General features: G+C 50.1%; 6 protein-coding genes across 6 annotated transcripts; 3 read left to right on the forward strand and 3 right to left on the reverse strand.

Moving 5' to 3' along the window:
- The first annotated feature begins 26 nt into the window (after window positions 1–26).
- Window positions 27–2036, forward strand: EURHEDRAFT_408377 (U4/U6-U5 snRNP complex subunit PRP3). Its single transcript, XM_040780815.1, has one exon. The coding sequence runs from the start codon at window positions 142–144 to the stop codon at window positions 1900–1902; it is 1761 nt and encodes a 586-aa protein (XP_040642812.1). The 5' UTR covers window positions 27–141; the 3' UTR covers window positions 1903–2036.
- Window positions 2037–2106: 70 nt separating this feature from the next.
- Window positions 2107–4125, reverse strand: EURHEDRAFT_446424 (RNA-binding snoRNP assembly protein NAF1; the record flags this gene model as incomplete). The annotated part of the gene is made up of 2 exons (XM_040783598.1): window positions 2107–3741; window positions 3820–4125. The coding sequence occupies 2 exons, from the start codon at window positions 4123–4125 to the stop codon at window positions 2107–2109; spliced, it is 1941 nt and encodes a 646-aa protein (XP_040642813.1).
- Window positions 4126–4411: 286 nt separating this feature from the next.
- Window positions 4412–6351, forward strand: EURHEDRAFT_374199 (dolichyl-P-Man:Man(6)GlcNAc(2)-PP-dolichol alpha-1,2-mannosyltransferase; the record flags this gene model as incomplete). The annotated part of the gene is made up of 4 exons (XM_040778610.1): window positions 4412–4464; window positions 4520–5192; window positions 5251–6042; window positions 6097–6351. The coding sequence occupies 4 exons, from the start codon at window positions 4412–4414 to the stop codon at window positions 6349–6351; spliced, it is 1773 nt and encodes a 590-aa protein (XP_040642814.1).
- Window positions 6352–6666: 315 nt separating this feature from the next.
- On the reverse strand, window positions 6667–8341 carry EURHEDRAFT_383303 (MFS general substrate transporter; the record flags this gene model as incomplete). Its single annotated transcript, XM_040779569.1, has 3 exons — window positions 6667–7320; window positions 7393–8157; window positions 8216–8341. The coding sequence occupies 3 exons, from the start codon at window positions 8339–8341 to the stop codon at window positions 6667–6669; spliced, it is 1545 nt and encodes a 514-aa protein (XP_040642815.1).
- A 525-nt stretch (window positions 8342–8866) lies between these two features.
- Window positions 8867–9888, reverse strand: EURHEDRAFT_383304 (sulfotransferase family protein; the record flags this gene model as incomplete). Its single annotated transcript, XM_040779570.1, has 3 exons — window positions 8867–9383; window positions 9433–9712; window positions 9768–9888. The coding sequence occupies 3 exons, from the start codon at window positions 9886–9888 to the stop codon at window positions 8867–8869; spliced, it is 918 nt and encodes a 305-aa protein (XP_040642816.1).
- A 470-nt stretch (window positions 9889–10358) lies between these two features.
- Window positions 10359–11588, forward strand: EURHEDRAFT_374202 (uncharacterized protein; the record flags this gene model as incomplete). The annotated part of the gene is made up of 1 exon (XM_040778611.1): window positions 10359–11588. One exon carries the CDS (start codon window positions 10359–10361, stop codon window positions 11586–11588), a length of 1230 nt encoding a protein of 409 aa, XP_040642817.1.
- Between the last annotated feature and the right edge of the window lie 314 nt (window positions 11589–11902).

An 11902-nucleotide genomic window follows, 5' to 3' on the forward strand; every position in this document is an offset into this window, starting at 1 on the left:
CTCAACCGAGTTCTTCTGCACTGCATCTATCCCACTGAGTCCCTCGCAACGCGCTTATATATCTCTTCCCGACCTCATTCTTTATACGCGCATTACTGGCTACGGTCTGGGATCTGTGGGTGAGTGATTTTGACACGAGCCATGGACGTGTCAGGCAACATACTGAAGCGGCCTCACCCCGAGGACGAAGAGAACAATACACAGAAGAAGACCCGCTCCAACGATGGCTCTCCAGTACCTGCCCAGGGAGGCTCTGCCGGCGGCAATGTCGATTTGTCAAAAATGCTGGCAGAGGCAAAAGCAAGAGCAGATGCTATACGCGCACGACTTGGGCCTGTGAAAGGCGCATCTCCGACAACTACATCATCAGCAGAGCCTACTCCCAGTTCTACTCCTCCCCCAAACCCTACCATGTCTAGATTGGAACAGATGAAAGCTAGAGTAGCAGCAGCTACCGAAAAGGCCAATGCAGCGGCTCAGCAACGGCCAAGGGCTCCTCCTCCTCCGTCTTACCTGCCTCCGGAAATGGAAGAAGACAGCACACCGAAGGCTCGAGGAGGATTAGATGTTGGTTTACACCCTGCTTTGCTTTCAGATTTCTCGGCGGATTTTCGAGGCGCCAAAGGAAGACAATCCCAAGCGAAAGCAGCCAATCGACGCACTGATTCCCCGATGCCTGCGAAACCAGGACTTGATCTTTCGGGTCCATCTCTGGAAGAAATCAAGGATAACCCGTATTTTGATCCAAGTCTTGGGCCGAGGACCACGATTGCGAAGCCGCGGCAGTCAAGACAACTTGTTTTCAATCAGAAAGGGAAATACATGCAACAAGCGGCTGCTCTACGTCGACAAGCTCAGCTTGAGGCTATGAAGAAGCGTATTGCGGAACGGACGCGACAGGCGGGTATTGATGAAGATTTGGACGTCGAAAAAGCGTTCCTTGTTCCCGCGCCGCCCGCGGTTGAGTGGTGGGATGAAGGTCTGGTGAACGGAGATAACTACTCTGCCATTGAAGATGAAAAGAACGTGAAGATCGAGACACCCGATACAATAGTGACTGCTTACATTCAACATCCTGTCCTCCTTGACCCACCACAGGAGAAGCATATGCCCCAACAAAAAGCCATGTTCCTCACACCCAAGGAACAAGCAAAGATTCGTCGACAGCGGAGAATGGCCGATTTGAAAGAGCAACAAGCGAAGATCAGATTGGGTCTTGAGCCAGCACCGCCGCCAAAGGTTAAGAAGTCCAACCTGATGCGGGTATTGGGTGAACAAGCCGTCAAGGATCCTACTGCCGTCGAAGCGCGTGTAACTCGTGAAATTGCAGAGCGTCGCGAGAAACACGAAGAAATGAACGCGGAACGTAAATTGGGCAAAGATGAACGCCGAGAGAAACTCGCAACGCAGCAAGAAAAAGACGCAGAGAGGGGTATTCACGTCTCTGTGTATCGGATCGATAGCCTTGCGAATGGACGAAATCGCTTCAAGATTAGCAAGAATGCTGAACAGCAGGCTCTTACCGGTGTCTGCGTCATGCACCCTCGATTGAACCTGGTGATTGTCGAAGGCGGCGCACACTCAATCAATGCCTACAAGAAACTCATGTTGAACCGAATCGACTGGGGCGAGAACCCTGGTTCTAACGGTGCCCAAGAGAACAAAAGTCGCGAGCCTCTCGCATCGTGGCTAGAGGCTGAGGATGACAAAGGGAATTTGAAGGATCTCAGTACTAATTCCTGTGATCTTCTCTGGGAAGGTCAAGCCAAAGGCCGTGCTTTTAGGAAGTGGCTAGGAGCGCGTGTCTGCGAAAGCGATTCGCAAGCTAAGGATGTCCTGGCTAGAGGGAAGATGGAAAACTTCTGGGTTCTGGCTAAAAGCGCGAAAACCAGTGAGTTCTGAGGAATGCAGACCTTGTATGTATAGTTAATAACCGTAATCGATTCATTCATCATGCTCATACAATCGAGCAAATTGTGGTCTATAATTGCTGTACAAAGTAGAAAAACTTTTATTCATCCCAAACCAAAAATCACATAACATAACCCTGCTTGCTCCTTCGAATGCAAACGTAATATGTCTAACAGACATATCATCAATGTACTATTACTGCGGAGGACGAGAAGACCCTTGGCCTTGGTTCCCATTACCCCATTGCTGTAAGAGGTTCAATTGCGCCCTGACCTGATCGAAATTTATCGCTGGAGGTTGGCCCACGGATCCTTGTGCCTGAGCTGGTGCTTGCTGAACTTGAGGCTGCTGCTGCAAATACTGTTGTTGGTATAGTTGGCGCTGTGCCTGTTGCTGATGCAAGGCAGCTAGAACCAGTTGCGGATTGAATTGCGGGTTCGGAGGCATCTGCTGATAAGGGTTTGCTTGCTGCTGGATGCCCTGTAGGTATGGCATCTGGAACTGGAATGGTATCGGCGATTGGGCCTGGGGATAGGGCTGTTGTTGTTGCTGCTGTTGTTGTGGGAAGTTAAACGGGGGTTGCTGTTGGGGGATTCCAAATGCGGGCGGCTGATTTTGTTGGTAGGGAGTTTGGGTGTAGGGATGCTGAGGTTGAGGTTGAGGTTGCTGTTGAGGCTGAGACTGGGCCTGGGAGTCATGGGGATAAGGCCGACGGTCATGATACGAGCCCTGACCGCGTGGTCCACCCCTGCCACGACCACCACGGCCGCGATCAGAACCTCTGCCTCGACCTCTGCCACCGCGGAAGCCTGACCCTCTCGTTGCGGATGGTCCGTCACCCTCGACCGGCGCCTCTCCTTGACCCATGATCTCGTGTAGATTCTTGGGGCGAGCAAGCGGGGTGTAGCCATCTTCACCGGCATCATCGTCATAGTTAAGCTCGGTCTGGTTGAGCCTCGAAGGGCCTGGTGGACCTCTTCTACCTCTTGCAGGTCCGCCATCGCCACGCCTAGCGTCTTTCTTCTCCTGCCGCTTCTGTTTGAGTTTCCGCTTGTAATCGGCCTCTGTTTCGTCGTCCGAGAATTCGACTTCGTCCTCCGCAATTTCTTCGTCGTGGAAGTTGGAGGCGTCGCTTCCCTTCATGCCTTTGAGAGGCTGGGTGAAGACGAATGAAGAGTGTTGCTCAACGTAGAAGATGCTCTGCCCTTTGGAGATGCCGCGCTCCTCCATGGCAGCAATACTTTCATAGCGGACTGTATACAAGGGATTCTCAACTCTACCCAGAGTTTCGCAAACCACACCAACGATCTTACGTTGTTCGTCGCATAGCAATGAGCCGCCCTCAAGTACCTGGTATTCGCCCGAGACATTGGCCTCGATAAGAACATTGTTCTCGACGATGGTCTGAACATGGCCCAGGTGCACAACCTTCATGTCAGGTGTGACTGTGACATCGGGAATCGGTGGTGCATCTTCTAAAATTTCGTTTGCCGTTTTGATATGGCCTCCTGATTTGCCTTTCCCATCACCTTCATCGTCGGAGCCAAGTTCCGCCTGCATCAAGATCCGCGCTTGTTCTTCGGCGCTGAGGATAGGGTAATCTTCGTCTTCGTCGCTGTCGTCATCAGAGGAATCTGTCGTATCGTCCGAAGATGATTCATATGGAGACGAGTCCACCTCCCATTCAGGGTGTTCGTCTTCTTCGTTTTGAGCGGCTTCGGTTGCGGGCGCAGCTTCTGCGGCGTTTGCAGTGGTTTTGATAGAGGAGTTCGCGTCTGGTAGTTCATTTGTAGCTCCCTCTTGCTTTTGCTGTGCGTCCTTCTGATCCACCTCCATTGCTTCCCCAGCTTGGGGTACTGGTTCCGGTTGCCGGTTTACTTGTGTCGGCTCTGTCGCATCTTGCATAACTGCGTGTTGCGGTTCAGACTTCGCATTAGCCACCTCATTTCCTTCCGTCATATCAGTGTCTTCTGTAGTCTGCGCCGGAATTGATTCGCTATTCGACTGCAAATCATGAAGGTTGTCATTGACGAGATTTAATCCTGGAATTAGTGGAGCTGGTTGAGAAGCGGTTGGTTCGGCAGCAGTAGAGACTTTTGCGACATCTTCTTTGTTTACATCTTTGCTCAAGGGCGTCCCTGCGTTGAATGGCGTGTTGTAAAAATCACTGCCATCCTCGCCCGGCGTCACTGCGACGGGTGGCGTCTCGTTCATGGCGCCTGGAACTGGGAGGCCAGGCTGTTGCTGATCACTCATTCTTATAAAATCAGAAGCAGGAGAGCTGTTGAGAACAACTCGAAAAGAAAGAAAAAATCATAGAATAAACTGGATGAAAGTGGAGGGTTACCATAGGGGCATAGAGAAAAAAAAAAGAAAAAAGATAAGATATGGAAGTGCGGTAGTTGCCGTTGCGGTCACCGGACAAGCTCCTCCGCAATAATGAGGACTTCCGATGGACTTTCTTCACAGCATTCTATTGATGTCAAATAAATCCATTGAAATGTCGTCTGCAGGCTCCTCTGCACAGATTCCGCCGCGCACCAAAAAACAGCGGTATGTCTGTGGTTGCTCCATCACATACGTTCTTTGGCCAGCTAACATAGAGCAGCGCCGGGCCAGCACCGTTCTACTTGCCATTGAATATAACGCTCTACGTGTTCCTCATCTCGAACTCGATTGCCGCTTTTCTCGCTCCGATTCAAGACTGCGACGAGGTCTTCAATTTCTGGGAACCCACTCATTATGTCGACTATGGATACGGGCTTCAAACATGGGAATACTCGCCGGTTTATTCGATCCGAAGCTGGCTGTACATTTCTCTCCACGCTCTCGTGGGGAAGGCTGGCTCGTTGATTTTCCGTGACAAGGTTTCTGCATTCTATATCGTTCGTTTCGCTTTAGCCGTCTTCTGCGCCTCCTGCGAGACAAAGCTGTACTCAGCAATTTGCCGAACTCTGAACCCGAGAATTGGACTTTTGTTCCTCATGATTGTCGCATTCAGTCCGGGCATGTTCCATGCTTCTACTGCGTTCCTCCCGTCGAGCTTTACTATGTATATGTCCATGCTGGGTTTGACGGCTTTCTTAGACTGGAGAGGCGGGCAAAAAACAGCGCAGGGTATTATGTGGTTTGGATTGGGTGCGATTGTCGGCTGGCCATTCGCTGGGGCGCTGATTGTTCCGCTTTTGCTTGAGGAGTTCGTCATTGGATTCCTTGCAGGTTCTCTCAAGAAAGTGGTTTACAGCGTCGTTGATGGGGCTTTGCGGTGTTTAGCCATTCTGGTATGTCCCTTTCTTTCTCGGAAGAAATTATCTTGCATACGTACTGACCACCCCCAAGACCGCTGAGGTCGCTGTTGACTATGTGTTCTTCCAAAAGTTCACCATCGTCCCGTGGAATATCGTCGCTTACAACATTTTTAGTGGCGAAGGAAGAGGTCCTGAGATCTTTGGCACGGAGCCATGGACGTTCTACATCCGAAATTTGCTGCTTAACTTCAATGTTTGGTTCATTTTTGCTATGCTGGCTGTGCCACTGCTTGGTTTTCAGGCAATCTTCCGGTCTCAGGCCACCAATAAGCAGACGATTCTACGAACCGTTACCCTTCTCACCCCATTCTACATGTGGCTCAGTATTTTCATTGTCCAGCCTCACAAGGAAGAGCGTTTTATGTATCCCGCATACCCCTTCCTTGCTCTTAATGCCGCTATTGGATTTCATATGCTCCTCTCATTTATCGGGTCTAGCAACCCGAAAGAGCTAATAGGGCGGGTGCCTGCCCAGTTCAAGCTTGCTGTAGTCCTCTCGATGGTTCTTCTGTCTATCAATGCAGGCTTACTGCGAACTGTCGGTATGGTCACTGCCTATAACGCTCCTTTGAAGGTGTTTGAACCTTTAGAAAAGACGGAAGTCCAGGCTGGCGAGCCTGTCTGTTTTGGCAAGGAGTGGTATCGATTCCCGTCGTCATATTTCCTCCCCAATGGTATGCGGGCGAAGTTTATCAAGAGCGAATTCAAGGGGCTTCTTCCCGGCGAATTCCCTGATGCCGCAGATTATCCCGCTCTTTTCGATGGTGCATCACAGACTCCCACTGGAATGAACGATCGCAACGAGGAAGATCCTGGCAAATATGTGAGCACCCATCTATTTATTATTTGCATCAAAATTTAGCTAATTCATAATCAGGTCGGTGTCTCTCAATGCTCTTATCTGGTCGATTCGTATTTCCCCGGACGTGAAGCAACCGAGCTGGAGCCGCATTACGTCGAAGACGAGTCACAGTGGGAGAAACTCTCCTGCAAGGAATTTCTGGATACCTCCCGGACTGGTCTCTTAGGTCGTCTGGTCTGGATTCCTGATCTACCGGTCATCCCGGATCGCTTCCGTCGGCATTGGGGACAATACTGTCTTCTCAAGCGGCATGGTGTTGGCGAGGTGTAAGTATTTGGTTAACATCAAGCCTAACGGTGTAAATATCATCAAAGATATACATTCAGGAGCTTGCATCTCCAAACTACTACTCAAGCAGCCGTGTTTGGCTAGCCTTACCCTGAAGGCTAGACCCAAGCAATCACAGAATGCTGCTTTAGACCGCCAGCATTGTAGGCATTGCGCCCTCCTGTGCATACCAATACCCTCGGTAAAATTGCAGAGCTGCCTCGGCAGGTACTAAGAAAACATTGAAGTACCTCGGAGGTTGACATGATCCGGTATCGAACTTGTTGATAAAATGTTGAATACGTCCAAAGACGATGCTCAGTTCATTACCTTTTTCTTAACAAAAAGACTCAAAGCAAACCCCAACCCCCCAATCCCCGTCAACAAAGCCATAACAGCTTGAAACCCCAGCGCAAAATCATCTTGAATCGTCTGTCTCATAACCGGCTTCTGCCCGGTATCCTGCATATCCCTCAATTTCTGCGCATACGCTGTCGCATCCGTCGCAATCCACCCAGGAAGCCCATCATTCGCCAACCGATCCTTCAACACATTTTGAAACATCGTACCCCCCGTAGCAACACCAAGACACATACCGAAACTGCGCAAAAAGCTATACACCGACGTCGCAACAGCAACATCATCCTGACTACAAGTAGCCTGCGCAGCAAACAGCCCCGGCCCCAAAAGAAAGCCATGCCCTATACCCGCAATAATCAACAGAATTACCCAGACAGCGGTCTTCGTATCTGATTCGAGGAGAATGAGGAGTCCGGAGGCAAGCGTTGTCAGCGGCCAGCCGATCCAGAGACACCAGCGGTATCTGCCTGTGTGGGTCATGAGGACTCCGGCAATGACGGAGATTGGGAGCATTCCGGCTGTCATTGGGAGGCCGCTTAGGCCTGTTTTTAGGGGGTCGAAGAGTTTGACGCCTTCGAGGTAGATTGCGACGTAGTAGGCTTCGGCGAAGAGCTAGAGTGACTTGTCAGTATTTTCTGCTTTCCTCGGGCTTCCCCTTCTGGGGGCTATGGGTACTGTACGTACAATCAACCCTTGAAGCATCCCACAGAGGTACGCTGCTGTCGTTCGAAAATCCTCAAAGATCCAAATTCGCAGAAAAGGGTTCTCGGTCCCCCACCTCTCCCATAAAATTGTCAAGACAAAACCCGCCAACCCTAAGAAGATAGGAACAAGCACTTGGGCCGAATCCCAGTCATACTGGACACCTCCCCAAGTAACCCCAATCAAGAAACTGGTCGTGCTTCCCAGGAACAACCCACAACCGACAAAATCGAGCCGACGCCATTTTGACAAAAACGAACCTTTCGTCGTCGTTCCAGAAGACACTTCAGGTCGATACAAAAACGGAACAGCCACCAAAGAAACAGCACAAATGGGAAAATTGATATAAAAGATCCACCGCCATGTCTTAGGATGCGCACATGCACCCCCAATAACCGGCCCCGTGACCGTCCCAATAGCCCAGGCGACTTGTATCGCAGCCCAATACCGCGGCCGCAAACGCAGAGGAACAATATCCGTGAAGATGGCCAGCACCATGGAGAAAATACCTCCTGCGCCGATACCCTGCACGGAGCGGCCGGCGAGAAGCTGTGGGAAAGCGTACGCAGAGCATGCTATTGCTGTTCCGATGGAGAATACCAAGATCATTACAATGAGTAGGTCCCGACGTCCGAAGATCTCGGAGATGGCTGCGACGACGGGTTGGCAGACGGCATTTGCCAGGAGAAATGAAGTTCCTGCCCAGAATGCATCGGTGGCGGTTCCGTTGAGGTTTTGGGCTAGTGTCTGATATGAACATGCTTGTCAGCGGGTGTTTATTCAGAACGAAGGTGCCATATCATACTGGTAGCGTTGGGATCAGAATTGTAGCATCAAAAGCCGCCATCAATGATAACAACGTCAGGCTTCCAATCAAGAATAAATCTGATCTAGATGCATTCCAGTCATTATGGTCCTGGAGTACTGCCATTGTGCAGCTCAGCGCACCTGCTTCTTGCAAGGTTGATGTTGGTGTTGAATACGAATCTAAAAAATCATGTTAATATCGCATAATACTCGATGCATGGCGACGCTGTACTCGGTACGGAGCATGGTTTTCTCGCTTTCCAGACTAGCTCACCCCTATCCCAATGGTTTGGTTGATCTATAACTGAGAATGTCGGTCTCGAGAATGCAGATCTTCAGCTACAGCGGGATATCTGAACGGTGGAGCTGAACGATGGAGCTGAACGGTGGAGTTGGAGGTCCGTTCTATTGAACCTAACAATGTGATATGTGGTCTATTGAATTAATTGTTGACTCGCTATTATTCAGGGACATTGAATGATCTACAAAAAGTCGCATTTTCCCTTGGGACAGCTCTACTATGTATCTCCGATCAATTGCTGGTGTACATAGTACGAAGTATCTCAACACAACAATTACTATGTCTTATTATTACATTATATACAGGGTATCCCTATTATCGCACATATTGATTCGTTCCTAACCGCAATTATTGAACCGACTTGCGTCGAAACAGTAGGAGCCTGACCATCAACCGTAACCCCACTGAGCCAGCCATATCAACCAACGACCGCTTCGTAAACTTCTTAAACACCCAATTAAAACACAAATAAAACGCCATCATCTTTCCTAATTTTTCGATCATCTCCTTTCCGTTGTAGAATATCGCATCCCGAAAGCGCTGCTGGAACACCGAGACGCGATTCCCTGTCGGATACGGCTGCGGTGGAACAGGTTGCCCAAGGAACTTGCATAGCGGTTCCCAGCCTTCACTGACTTTATACACGAGCAAGTTCTCGGGAGGAACCATCTCTTTCACAGAGGCGTAGTGGGCTTCGAACGCTTTGCGTCCGTTCGCTTCGAAGTTATCGTTGAAGTAGTGCGTCCAGATTTTTGTCCACGTAGGTCGCAGCCAACGGGTATGCATGACAAACAAGTTCTCCAGGAGTTGCATCAGTGGGAACAGGGGGTGGAAGAGAAGTGGCTGGAAGGTTCTTTTCACAGAGCTATTGATGGTTAGTACTTCGTTCTGTCTCGCTTAGGGAATGGACACACCTATGCCATTCATCGACATCCCTCTCTGTAAGTATGACCTTGGCTTCAGGGTATGCTTCTATGAGTTCTTTCGAGAAGGCCGCAGCCGGAAAGTCACAGACAGCTTGACAATTACCCAACAGCTGGTCAAAGTCCTCCCGGCCAAATGGTTTCCCAACGCCATCGTATTTGGCCCGAAGTGCTTCATACCACAGCTCGCAATCTCGAGGGTTCTCTAGCGCAGCCATATAGCCATGATATGTGTCATTATAGCCCAGTGCCCTCAGAGCCTGCCTCAATGCTGCATATGTCCATTAGCTTCAATTCGGTAAACCCATGTAAAAAAGAGCACTCACAGTCAGTCCCTGTGCGACAGAGTCCAAGCGCCAGGACTTTCATGGGCACTTGGCGCTTGCCATTTCGCCGATCAATTCTGGTGACTGTCTTGACGACATCGTGGAATTGGTAAGTTGCCATGGCTGCTTTTGGAGAAAACGAGGGTTCCGGAGATATTGAATGAGTTGTTCAGTCAGGCAATTCCGCGCAGTATTTATTCTCAACTACACTCCGTAAACGAAAGACAGTCCGTCTGCATTTGACTATGCTGAACTAGTCAGTTCATATAGATCCACTTCCCCACTGAGTTGGAGATTTATCTCCAATAGTACTATGTGGGTATCTGCAAGCCCCTGTAATTTCACGAACCTGCCCAATTGAATTCTACTTCAGCCAGCCTGCTTGGTCTTTGAGACTCAGCATGTCGATCATAGCGAACAGTTCCATTTTTTGTCTTGGCTGCTGTCGGTGCCCGCAGAGGTATACATAGTCAATGTCTTCAAATCCGGGGGATCACTTGAAATGGATATTTTGCAATCATTATTCCCAACAGGTCAAGTCCGATTCGTTGCACTTTGATATTCCTTTCGCAGTGATCGTGTTACTTCAGCATGGCAGACACTCCATTCGAAATCGGACTCATCCAATCATTTGCAGAGCAAGCCGTCTTCCTTACGGGCAGCACTGGTGGCATGGGAGGATGTATTCTGTACAAGCTTGCAGTGCAACTCCCTACAAAGAAGATATACGTCCTATGCCGTGGTTCCAAAGAAAGGGCGATAGCAAAATGGAGGAAGAGCATGGGGAACTGCGCCAATGCCATTCTCGCGACAAAGAAGGTCGTGTTTGTCTTGGGCGATATTGTACAGCCCAATTTCGGTCTCAGCGAGCACGATCTCGAGGCCATGCGCCGTGATACAACGGTCATTATACATTCGGCCGCGAGTATCGCATTGAACAGTGAACTGGCCGAAGCAATTGAGCAGAACTGCTTACCTTGCTTGGAACTTGCACGAATGGCCACCTCCTTCCCCATGTTGAAGCTTCTCGTGCAAACATCCACTGCCTACGTCAACACATTCTTGTCCGATGGCAAGGTCCTTGAGAAGATCTACAGCGACATCGCAGAGCAAGACCCCGAGCAGGAACTGCAACACATCCTGAACACCGGAGACCACCCGAACACCAACCAGTATACATGGCCGTATGCGCACTCAAAACACCTCATGGAGCGCCTCTTGCATCACCGACACAGCAACCTCCCGATTCTGATCGTCCGGCCGAGCATCATCGGCCCAGCGATCCGTCACCCGTTCCCTCACTATGGCCCTCCGGGCTCAAACCCAGCATCCACTTTTGTCCGCGTTTTCCTGTCCAGTGACTCAGAACCAATGGTCTTCCACGTACCTCAGGGCCAAACAAGCGGAACAAACATCCTCGACGAAGTCCCCGTAGACTGGGTCGCCAATGTCGCCCTACTGCACATCGCGGCAGGATCAGTTGGAATCGTGCACGCAGGAGCGCAACTATATGTCCCCCGCACGTTGGACGCGCTCCTAGGCGCCATGCAAGATAATGCTGGAGAAATAGCTCGACGGAAACAGCTTCCGAAAATCATTTTCTCTGCCGACCATTCCGTCGAGCAGTGCTTTCTGGCGGAACTGTTTCGGATATGCGCGAGGAATTGGGATTTCGATTGCCAGCGTTCCCTGCGGTTTAAGGAATTAGCCGGACCGCTTAGCCTGAGGACGGATGGACATGATATGACCAAGTTTACTGACAGCCGGGTGCGCATGATTGCCAGTGAGGTTTTGGCTGCTTCGCGCCCAGCTAAACTGTAACGTTGGACGTCCTGGATAGTTTTCGGATAACGTTTAATATCCCTGTATATAAAATAAATCCAATAAGTCAGTCGGTGTGTTCAAGTCCTGCAAATGCGAAGGCTTTCGACGTTGCATTAGAACGACAGCATATACTTCTAAATTAGGAAATCTGATCCGTCCGCGATATGAGATAAGCTTCTCTACACAACGCTCAAGTATACCCTGCACACTGTCAATCATCGGTTTCTGACGCATGGCATTTGTAACTGATGCACGACCGCATTTGATTAACGTGTTAGGAAAGACCTTATCGATAGGGTCATGTTACACGC

The sequence above is a fragment of the Aspergillus ruber genome (assembly GCF_000600275.1).
Source record: "Aspergillus ruber CBS 135680 unplaced genomic scaffold scaffold00002, whole genome shotgun sequence".
NCBI lineage: Eukaryota > Fungi > Ascomycota > Eurotiomycetes > Eurotiales > Aspergillaceae > Aspergillus > Aspergillus ruber.